We start from the raw sequence: 11,690 nt of genomic DNA, 5'->3' as shown, positions 1-11,690 counted from the left end.
AACAAGCCCGATGTGAAGAATGCTTCTCACAGGTCACAAAACGGTTCCCTGGGGGAAAGTCTGAGATGGACCCCTATCGAGAGGAGCTCGGCCTCCACTCTAGAGAAGTCTGGAAGAGGAGGTCAAGAGTTAGTCTCAGAAACTCACACAGGCAGCTCTACCCTGTCCTATCGGGTCACTGTGAGTCGGCATGGACTCACTAGCAGTGAGTCTGGAGTTTGATTTTAGCTTCAGAGACAGGAAGGAATACTCTTGAGTAGGGCCAATTTCAATGCCAGCTGTGGAAAAAGTGACACTTCCCTTTGCATTTGGGACCCTCCCAGGCTTTTCTTTTGCGGGCATGCCTTTTGCTGTAAGAAAACTGTAACAAGTGTAGCATTTGCCCCAGTTCCGTGAGTGCTTCTAAGAAATCACCCAATCTGAGCGTGACGATGGGCACCTCCAAACTTGTAACCAACCGGCCTGAAGTAAGGGCGGCTGGGGAAGCCCTGCACTTGCACCTGGTACGTGAGGGGAGGACAGTCTTGAGAGGCAGTGCTTATGGACAAACTGACTGCAGAACTACAGAAAGGGGAGCTTTAAAAAAGGGAAGGACCCGCTGGTGAAGACTCACTGAGCACCCCCAACATATGAATATGATGGGGAACTACGTTCTCGTGGTCTTCAGGAGGAAAAAATGGTATCTTTATGTGTGACAGGACAACTTAAGTGACAGCACTACGAGAGACAAACTCATGCCATCTGCATATACTTGGGTATATTTGAGATAGGAAGAGAAAAAACACCCCCAACAGTTGCTTCTTTTCAACTCAACTGGTGTCAACCATCGTGATCTGAGGTGCTTGACTGAAAACCAAAATGTAGCATCAAAGAAGCCAAAGACAGAGTTACCAGTGCTCAACCCTTCAATAGCTAAAACTTTTATTTTTTCTACTCATTGTGCATAGGCTGAAGAATTAAAATGCACACCCTCAAGTTCATATATGGAGCCTAGGAGTATATCAAATAGATATCATACTTTTCAGCAAAGTCATGGCACACCTTCTTGGGACAAAAAGATGTTAACAAAACCAAAGGTAACTGCTTGGCAGCAAGTAGGTTTGCACCCGGCCCATGACTGTGAAGACAGTACACAAAGGCTTTACCATGGATTCTAAGAGAAAATTAAAACAGCAATAGGTAACATCCAATCCTTGTATTATGGTAGGCTCTTGAGAAAAAATGACTAGGAACTACATTTTCTAACAGCCATTGCACTCCCCAGCTAAAAGAATCCTATAACAATGGAATTTGGTAGGAATTTAGTAGGGTTTGGGGCTATTTTCATTTAGCAAATTAATTTTGCCAACAGGCTGCAAAGAAAGGATACCGGTGGCACAATGGTTAGGCATTCAGCTGCTAAATGAAAGGCTGGTGGTCAGAACCGACCAGTCACTTCACGGGCTTTCGAAAGGCCCGGTGATCTGCTCCCACGGAGAATGCAGCGTCAGAAACTCTATGGGGCAGTTCTGCGTCAGAATTGACATGACTAGACTGAGCACAATAACCACAAAGCTAAAGACAACGAGATCATGACCATAATATACTCGACAAGTTCTGTGACAATTATTCATTTTTTAAATGTCTTAAAGGAATAGGTAACACTACTCTTTCCACCACCTCTATCAGAAGTCCTTAAGCTGGGCTCCCTGACTCCTGCCTGCATAAGGTGCACAAAGCCCAGAGAAGTAGAGCCACCTGTGTGCACGCAGAGGCAGTGGCCAGGTGGATATGGCATGGGGAAGCTGTTTACTTTTGAGATGGGTTTTCAGCTCTGGCCCCCGAAGTTTTCCCTGTCACAGACCACAGGCAGGAAAACAATATGAAAATCAGACCCCACAGTCTAATAAATGCTCAGTATTAACATAGCCAAGTCTTAACATAATACTGTTATGAAGATGCTACCAGTAATGTTTTTAAAATAGACCTACACTAAGGTGACCAGACGTCCCGCTTTTGGCAGGACAGTCCTGATTTTTGGCAATTTTAAAAAGTTCCGATTTTTGGAAAGAATGCATGACAAGCTATTTGGTCCATATAGACCAAATTTTTAATCAAGAACACACACACACACACACACACCTCCCAGTCAATGGTGTCCCGCTTTAAATCTGGTCACCTTAACCCAACCCTTACATTTCAACACGGTCAGATTCCAAAGAGCAAGTGGTTAATTCGAAATTAACTCTCACACATGGTGTGAGAGTTGTAGGCTGTCGTCCACTGGCTCACTGACAGTAGGTGTCTTGGCACGTTGTGAAGAACATATGGTACTCTGGGTCTCCCTTCTCCAGCCCTGCTTAGCTACAGTTGAAGGCGGTGGAGTGGAAGCTGGGTATTGTCTGTCTGTCACCTGCCCTGGGCAAGGACCTTGTTCCTTACCTGCCCACTGCATTCCCTGAACAGGGATCCTGGCCTTCCTTTGTCCAGCTCAAGCTCAGTCACTCAAGGTCCCCTTCCCACCGCCCTTCTTCTCATCTCCCCTCAGCATCTCTCAGGCACCTTCAGGCCCTCTGCTGGCTTCATGCTGCCTGTGTGCAAACTCACCTCCAGCTGCCATTGCCCTGTACTGCCTGTGGTTGGAAGGAACATTGGGAGCCTATCAAGGATTGCAGCCTGTGGCCTGTAGCACAGTTTTGTGTAGCGACTGAGGACTCCAAAATATTGTTCAAGGTGGCTGGGGGGTGGGGGGGGATTCAGTTAGGGGACAGGCATCTCAGGTCCAGTCACAGCCCCACGTGGGCCCTGGACCATCAGAGGCATTGTCTGAGACATTTCCCAGAGTCCTCATGAATGTGAAATGTCAGGTAATGAGATAGTCGCTAAGTGAGGAGTAAGTGTAATGACAATTCCTATGTAATTCCTCATCAGTACGCATTACAATATCGACTGTAAAATGTCTTACCGTCCAGAAGACAATCAAAATGAAGGCACTGCAAGTACTCCCTCTCTCTCATAAAGCCGTTCAGAGGCGTCGCCCAACCTTCTGCCAAAACCTGCACCCACTGCATGTCCACCTACCAAAGGAAAAAGCACTGTAAAACCCTCCCTTTCGTGTACTTGGGAACAAAAGCAGAAATAGCCCTCAGAAGTTTCAGTTTTGAAAGCAGTAAAGAAAAGCATCTTATGAATGATGATAAATTATTTGGAACCTTGAGGAAGAGGTGCAGCAGGCAAATAATATGCAATGCTACTCATCAATTTAAGTAACATTGAGCTTCCAAGTATTCCAATAAAGACAGCATCTCCTAAAACCAGTGGTTCTCAATCTTAAATGTCCATCAAAATGTCCTGCAAGGCTTGTGGAAACAAAGATAATTCCACCTCCAGAATTTCTACCTCAGTGGGGACGGCCTAAGATCGTGCATTTCAACAGGTTTCCAGGTGCTATGACTGCTGTATCTATCTGGGAGCCTTGCTTTGAGAGGGACTGTCCAAAGCCAAAGTAAAGGAGTCCATGCATGGGGCAACAGATTAACAGGCTCAGCTGCTAACGAAAGGTTAGGGGTTCAAGTTCACTCAGGGGCACCTCAGAGTACCTCTGAGGTGATCAACTTTTTGAAACATCAGCCACTTGAGATCCTATGGGGCACAGTGCTACCGACACACAAGCGGTCCCCAATAGTCCAAGTCAACACAGAGCAAGAACTCCATATAAAGGAATTTATGAACAGAGCACCCTTCCTTTTACAAAGTTAGCATTAGTTCATAATCCTTCAGAGTTTTAAAGAGTTAATGTAAACTGCATATATCGTGGGCTTTCTTAAACTGTCTATTTATTTGGAAGTGGTTCTCAAGTAAGAGGATGACGCATCTGACCAAGAGAGGCGCTGTAAAATGTAGCTTAGCTTTTATCCTTAAAATACGTTGGCCAATGTGTTCCACTGCAAAATCAAATAAAGGCAAGGCTGTCCTCATGTTTAGTTTTCTACAGGAAGAAAAATCACATTTATGAACCAAATGTTTTCATTTTCCTCTTGTTAAATCCAAAAAATCTTTAGCAATGGTCACCATTTGTCTCTATTAAAATCCAATTTTGGAAGGTATCTGACATAGCATGATTTTTTGTTAGTTTTTCAATTAATCACTGTTTATCCTGCTGGGCAAAGAAAAAGAGAGTGCCCTCCAGGAGTTCTACCAACCACCGTATTGAAGAAAGTTACTGTGTTCTGCAGTACAACTGACCTGGAAATTCATACCCACTCAGCCATTCACATCCATCCTCTACCATCATCCATCCATCCATCCAGTGTGTGTGTGTGTGTGTGTAAAATCATTCCAAAAACAAGCCTGCAGGATGGCTCGCCCATCTTCCTCCTTGGCCCTCTCAGGCATGAGTTGCCCTCTGGCCAAACACCCAGTCACCCAAAGCACATCATGGTAATTTTTCTTTTTCAGTTATCTGAATAATGATTTTGGTTTTCTCGCCTTTTCTCATTATAGCTGTCCGAGCTCAATTTGTTCCAAATTTGGGTTCAAACACCAAAGAGTTCAAAAACTGAACATATTTTTCCCGTAAGAAATCATGGAAAGCCAAGGAATTTGTTCTGAGGCCCCAAAATTGCACGTCTAAATTCAGTTTACCAAGGCTTTAAATCACATGGACATGGAGGCTTAACTTAGCCTTGCATATCGCTGTCTCGGATATGCTATGGCCATCAAGCTGTTTCTGATTTATCCAAATTAATAGTACCTTTTCAACCTCTTTCATGGTCTGTGTTCCTTGTTTCCTGGTTAACGATTTCACACATTTGGCTACGTTAGAGCGGCTTTAATCACCAACAACGTTGATAATGGAGACAGTGTCGACTTAGCCATGTTCGTATTCTCCGCCAAGTCAGACAAGCGGTGATCTGATTCAAATTTCAGTTTTCCTCGTAATTCTTCTGCTCGTCTCACTAACTTTCTTTGGAGCCATGGTTACGATATTTTAGGCAAATAAATCGCAAAAAATAAAAGGCACAATGACAAGCGTTTTAACGCACTGACATAAGAACTCCATGTTGCGTGAGTGAGAGTGGTGCTTAGGATACAGCATCACCCCTCTGTGTCTGAGGCGAAACTCACTCCCGGCCCTGGCAGGCTTTTTCAGGACGGATTTTCAGTTGGACTCTCAAACGAAGTTATGAACACCAAGTGGATTTTTCTCTAACTTTGGAATAGAAGAGCGTTGGAGCTGGGGGCCGATCACAGCCCAGCTTTCACCGAACTTGCAGGCTTGTTATGTCCATGGGCGGTTTTCACTATGTTAAGAAGGAAAGTTTGAAGATTTAATTTATAATTTAGGTGACTCTTTAGACTATTTTTAAGAGTCCGCTAGAATGACAATATTTAAAATTTTTCTAAGATTAAAAATAACATTTATAGCTTCCACTATTATAGGGCTTAGTTCAAGGAAATTTTTTATTGGCTGTTCTTAAAATTATAAAAAGATTAAGGAGCTTGTCAGGGGATAAAGAAATATGTTTAAAGAGAATAGTTCATTTTAATTATGCTCATTTGATTATTTAAATTGTTAACCAATTCATTTATGTAAGGGAAAATGTTCATTTTAATTATTTGTTGTATGGATTAGCCTTTAACTTATTTTTTGCATCTGTTTGTTCTTAGTAGTTTCGCTGACATACGGGTCACCTATTTATACTTTCCAACGGCTCAGTCACACTCGTAGGAGTTGCACATGACCACCACAGTCAAGCCCCGGGCCTTTCTTCCTCCTGTGCTCGTGGCTGTTAGCTCCGCATTTCCCACTAGCGTCCCCTGCCAGATCCCTTTGAATCTATTAATCCAGTTGTTTCTGTCGTTTTACCAATCTAGGAAGTCTTTTAAAATTCATTTCTTCGGATAAACCTAAAATCCCTACATTTCAATATGTAAAATTAATACTAAAAGTGCAAGAGGAGCCCTGCTGCCACAGTGGGGTTATGCATCGGACTACTAACTGCCAGGTCAGCAGTTCAAATCCATCGGGTGCTCTGTGAGAGAAAGATGAGACTTTCAACTCATAAAGATTTAGAGTCTCAGGGGGAGACGGGGGAGCTGATAGGACTGATAACTGTATAACCCCACTTGAGGGCAGTGAACAGAATTGTACGTAAATGGATATATTGGATGGGGTGAGATGCTGAAATAAATAAATAAGGGGTTCTGGGGGTTATGGTGAGGGAGGGAGGGGATAAAGGGGAGCTGATATCAAGGAGTCCAAGAAAAAAGAAAATGCTTTGAAAATGATGTGGTAGCAATACTGCTCGGTATGACTGTACTATGGAATGTTGTGAGACCTGTAAGAGCTCCCAATAAAATGATTAAAAAAAAAAAAGATTTACATTCTCGGAAACCCACGGGGCAATTCTGAGTCAGAACAGACTTGATGGCAGTGGGCTTTGGCTAAGGGGCAAAGTAAAACCAAGGTACTCTGGAATAATGCTTTCACAAATGGAACACATTCCCCAGCGCTAGAAACTTTGAGACACAATATAATGCTCCCACCATAACCATCCCTGATCTCAGACACTGCCGTGAATCACAAATTTTACAAACAAAAGATGACGCATATGACTGTATCACTTACTTTATTAATTTTCAGTGCTGGCAATGTTTCTGCGTCTGTTTTCGCCAAATGAAGTTTATTTTCCGGCACATACAGCTCTTTTACTTCGTAAGAGGCATCCACAGGTACAATGTCCTATACAACATCAAAAGTCCAGTAAGTGTTTGATTCAAATATTTAGAGTTCTTTAAAGGGTACCTGAATAAGGCAACCCACATTTCAAAATGAAACCCAGGAAAAGATAATCCAGGGGCTGTGAATATGCCGCCCCACCTAAGTCAACGTGTCAAACGGTCTGCTCACAAGAAGCAGACAATATCTCCCCCGACTCTCAGAAGAAAATCAACAGTGGCCTACTTTGCCACAGTAAAGAATAAAGGATTCACAACTACACATTAAACGTAACCACGTGACCCCAAATAAAACAGAATTTGAAAACAACCCAAAACACCCCACTCTAAACCTAGTTATCATTCTCTTTGACACGTGAAGAAATAACTTCATTTCAGCTCTTCAGACGCATCTTTGTCACAAGTGTCTTCATTGCCACTGGAGTCCCCATTTAGTGCTGCAACAGTGCTCTGGTTTGTCATGCTCACTTCCCCTAGCGGGGTTTGAGGAGCATCACTTTCTGATCCCATAAGAAGTCACCCATCTCACATATTAGAGAGCCTATAGACCCACACAGCACATCAGTGCTCTTCCCCCATTTATCCTACAAGTACAAATTTGTGATCTCACAAAATAACCGCTTACGCCTTGTGCTTCTTTGTAAAAGTAAAATTCTTCTGGTTAGTGAACATAGGCACTAATACAGGTCTTTTGGAAAAAGCAAATTTACACCAATCAGGGGATAGCAATGATCTCATGAAAAGCAGGGCCTATGTTAAAGCAGCTTCTCTGGCTTCTGAAAGTGCGGAAAGACTAATTCTCCCATCTATGGCAGAGGCTACAGGAGCCCTGGTTATGGGTTTGGCTGTGATGCTGGTTACAATTTCAGAAACCGACAGGGGTACTTTTACCCTGCCCTACAGGGTCGCTATGGGTCATCATCCACTTGATGGCAGTGAGAGGGAGAGAGATCTCCGAGGCTCTGTGTGCGCAAACCAAGGGAGCCACAGGTTCCCCATTAGCTAAACGGTCTTCCCAAACCAGACTCTTCTGAGAGTTAAAGGCAACACAGATAAATACTGTTGCAGACACAGTTCTACAGCAGTAATAACAATTACTTATGAGCAGATGCAAACTAAATAAAATTAGGGAGAAAAACGAGACAACACCCACAAATATGTACCTTCCTAGTGCCGCAACCCTTTAATAAAGTTCCTTGTGTTGTGATGACATAAAATTATTGTCATTGCTACTTCATAACTGTAATTTTGCTACTGTTATGAATCGAGCGACCCCTGTGAAAGGGTCGTTCAACCCCCAAGGGAGTCACGACCCACAGGTTGAGAACCGCTGGTCTGGAGGATATTTCTACATAGGAATTGCTATGTGCTGCTACAAATGGATCCACAAACACGGACAAGTCAGAATGCACTGCTCTAAAATCAAAGAAACCATCATTAAATTAAAATATGAAGAAACACTATTTCTCAAAATACCCTCCATCTAGGTCTATATAATTCTAAAAGTGGGGTTTCCATCTTTCTAGAACTTCTTCAAGGAATTCAGCGCTCTTCCATTTACACCAGATCAAAGTGAATTTTAGCATCTTGAGGGATTCAAATCATGTTGTTGTTACTGTTGTTGTTGTTAGGTGCCATGGAGTTGGTTCCAACCCATAGTGACCTTATGCACAACCGAAAGCAACAGCGCCCGCCATCCTCACAATTATTCCTGTGCTAGAGCGCATTGTGGCAGCCACCAGGTCAGTTCATCTCCTTGAGGGCCTGGCTCATCTTCACTGTCCCTCTTCCAAGCATGTCTTTCTCCAAGGGCTGGTCTCTCCTGACAACATGTCCAAGTCTGTAAGATTCAGTCTCTCCATCCTTGTCTCTTAAGGAGCACTCTGATCATACTAATCATGCTCCATTCTTTTACTTTTTTTTAAGTTTCAAACAAAAAAGTCTGAAAGGGTCAAATTGGGGCTCCAGGGTACATGGGTTAAGGCTTTCTAATGCAGTCTCAAAGTGCAATCGATCCTTGCTATCCTCAAACGATGAGCAGGTACATCACTACGATGAGAGAAAATAATTTCTCAGTACAACTTCTTCTCCCTTTTCCTACCAATGCAGTTTTCTACTTTTTTAGAATGTCTTCATAATAAAGTCCCATGATTATCTTGTGTTCTTTGAGGAAATCTATCAATATTTCCCCCTTTGAAGTCCCCAAAAACAATAATCATAACCATCTGAGCTTGATCTCTCTGCCTTGAATTTAGCTCCCCCTCCCCGATTCCTCCACCCCCTACCCCCACTAGGCACACTGACAAGTGTATTAGTGATAGAATGTCTGCAGCCATGCAGAGTGCAGAGGCATGTTTTAAAACGCCTTTTGTTAAGGACAAACCTAAGCCATGTACGGAATGAGAGCCTACTAGCAGTATCTTCCAGAGCCTCTTAAGCTTCCAGGAGGCACCCATGTGAAAGGGGAGGGGGTATAAACCACCTTCACTGCCTTGATTCTGATCCCCACAGTAGATTCTGATCCCCAGCGCCCCTATATAAGCTTTCCAAGACTGTAAATATTTATGCAGCAGACAGCTTCATATTTCTCCCTAGGTGTCGCAGTCCACTGCCAACACCTACCCCACAACACCCATTTGCTTTCTGAGAATCAATACTACATGATGGCGTCTTCAAGAATATTATGGAAGGAAGGAAGTTTCCACCAACTGCCTCTACTCTCTTTTTGTAAATGCAAATACTACATAGCCTTGTGCTAATTGGGACAGATCATTTCCAATGAGCTCAAGTTAAAGAAGACTGGCCTTAAAAACTTTGCCAAGGAAACTGAAGAAATGTCAAGTGCATACAAACAGTGTATACATAGTACTTGATTCCATTATTCATCCAAAGAAGAACACATACAAAACAGAGTCTTGAATCATTTTTCAGAGTGAGAGACATAACTTACCCCAGGCATTAGTTGAACACATTTAATTTATAAAATAATAGCAAAGAGAAGGTAGAAATGGGAAAAACCAATCACGCTACGTGTATTGCTGTCACTGCTGCACATTCCCCCTTCCATCCATAAGCACCTTAAGACATTAGTTTCAGGAGCCTGTACAAAGCCTGTTACTTTTTGGACTAGAAAATAAAAATCCAGAATAGACTTTTCCTGCAAGCACCGTGGGAGCTGCACACACACTGCGCCCGCGCAATCACCCTCCTCTGCTGGGTATGTGAGGCTGCCAAAGAGGCCTTGAGGTAGACAGACTCTTTACAGCTGCAAAATAATAAACCGAAATGCCCCACAACTAGGAGAGAGGCTAAAAGCAACTGAAATTACACCCAAAAAGGCAGCAATTAGGACTTTTGTGAGGAAGATACAATTTCATAAAACAGGCTTGCAACTTTAATATTTACATTAATCATAAAAAACATTACAGCCACAAATTTTTGAAAACCATCTCCAGAAGGCCAGTCATTTCTACCGCCCTTACAGTTATTGTGAAGTAAGAAAAGATGATTTCCATACCTAAGATCTAAGCTGAAATTGTAATAGGTATGTCTGAAGGGGTCTGCCACTCAATTTCTTAATAAGCAACAAGTAAAAAGGGCACTACAGTTGTTATGACAATCAAATATCTCGAAACTGAGGTGGTTAACATAACCTGGGTATCTGCTACACCAAGCACCTATCTGAAAGCTTCATATAAATGAGCTCATTCAATGTGCCTTGAAGATATTGGAAACCTGTAGCAGTAACTTGGGGCAAGGTATTAACCTTTTGTGGGCCTACATTTTATCACCCTTGCCCAAGTCCCTCCTATGCTGCTGCCCTAAAGACCTTAACACCCAACAACTAATGGATAATAATTAATAATTACAGTACACTCGCCATCTGCCAGGCCCTGTTCTGAGTACTCCACCTGTATTGGCTCATAGAATCCTCGGTAGAAGTTTAAGGCAGGTACTGTAAATTGGGCTAACTGCAAAGATAGCAATTCAAAAGCAACAAGTGCTTTGCAGGAGAAAGATGAGGTTTGGTTCTCCGGAAAGAAGTTGTGCCCTTGGAAACCCAGAGGGGCAGTTCGCCCCTGCCGTACAGGGTCACGAGGAGTCAGACTGGACCCTGTGGCAGCAAATACAGTAAGCTGTTGTTGAATTTCCCATGTCACAGATGAAAGAATGAAGGTCAGAGAGTTAGGTTAGTTTTTCCACTTATTACTGTTGGTAAGTGTTGGGGCTGGCATTCTAGCAAGGTGCAACTAATTATTCTTCTTCCCAGAAAAAAACCTTTACTGGTTGTCCCTGAAAACCAAGTGTTGTGTCACACAAACTGTTCTTATTTTCATGACGTGATCATTCCTCATTCCCAAGGCTGTGGGTCAGTTTGAGATCTTTCATTCATGTGTTGACAAAATCGAACCCAAAATGAAGAAACCAAACATCCCAGCTAGGCCTGAACGCGTTATTGAACAGCCCTGAGCCACTCTCCAGCAGCACTGTCCAACGCTGCCACCGTGGTCTACGCCCAGAGCCTCCGTTTCCACCTCTGTGCACCCTGACAACGATGCAAGCCAGAATCTGCAGTCTGGGAAGAACTGTGGCCTAGGGACCTCAGGGGAGAAGAGAATATCATGCTCAGGCTCAATGAGAAAGAACAACCTTTCACCGGCACTTTCACTGAGTCCTCAGACACCTACAATGTGGTCAGGGAGGAACGCTTCATTTTGTTGGGGGGAGGTCTGGCTACTCTTCCCCTCTCCCACATGGACTGATGCCAACTGTCGATAATCTTGGTTCCTTTCAAGAAGGGAAGTCACAGGGAAACATCTAATCCTTCTGATCTCTGTTGGAGGCAACAGGACACTTGTTGCTGATTCCCCAAACCAACGTGACCACCGGAGTCAACTCGCTCCCAGCCACTGAGGAGCATCAGCCATGTGCGCTGCTGGCAGCTCCGCTCCAGGCCCGGGGCTGGCTGT

General features: G+C 43.4%; 1 protein-coding gene across 1 annotated transcript in view; it reads right to left on the bottom strand.

The window, feature by feature from the left end:
* The window catches only part of PAPSS1 (3'-phosphoadenosine 5'-phosphosulfate synthase 1), a gene marked incomplete at its 3' end in the record, with an annotated part of 123,150 nt that overhangs the window by 55,849 nt on the left and 55,611 nt on the right, over positions 1-11,690 (bottom strand). The window contains exons 6-8 of the mRNA XM_004703453.2: positions 6,611-6,724; positions 2,945-3,056; positions 1,146-1,153 (exon numbers count right to left, since the gene is read on the bottom strand). Of these exons, the coding sequence (XP_004703510.2) occupies positions 1,146-1,153; positions 2,945-3,056; positions 6,611-6,724 (234 nt within the window). The remainder of the gene's footprint in view (positions 1-1,145; positions 1,154-2,944; positions 3,057-6,610; positions 6,725-11,690) is intronic.

The sequence above is a fragment of the Echinops telfairi genome, unplaced genomic scaffold (genome assembly GCF_000313985.2).
Source record: "Echinops telfairi isolate 266 unplaced genomic scaffold, ASM31398v2 ScPeMD7_7468;HRSCAF=8506_0, whole genome shotgun sequence".
Classification (NCBI taxonomy): Eukaryota; Metazoa; Chordata; class Mammalia; order Afrosoricida; family Tenrecidae; genus Echinops; species Echinops telfairi.
Note: the sequence above shows the minus strand (reverse complement) of the source record. Positions and strands in the feature narration are given on the sequence as shown.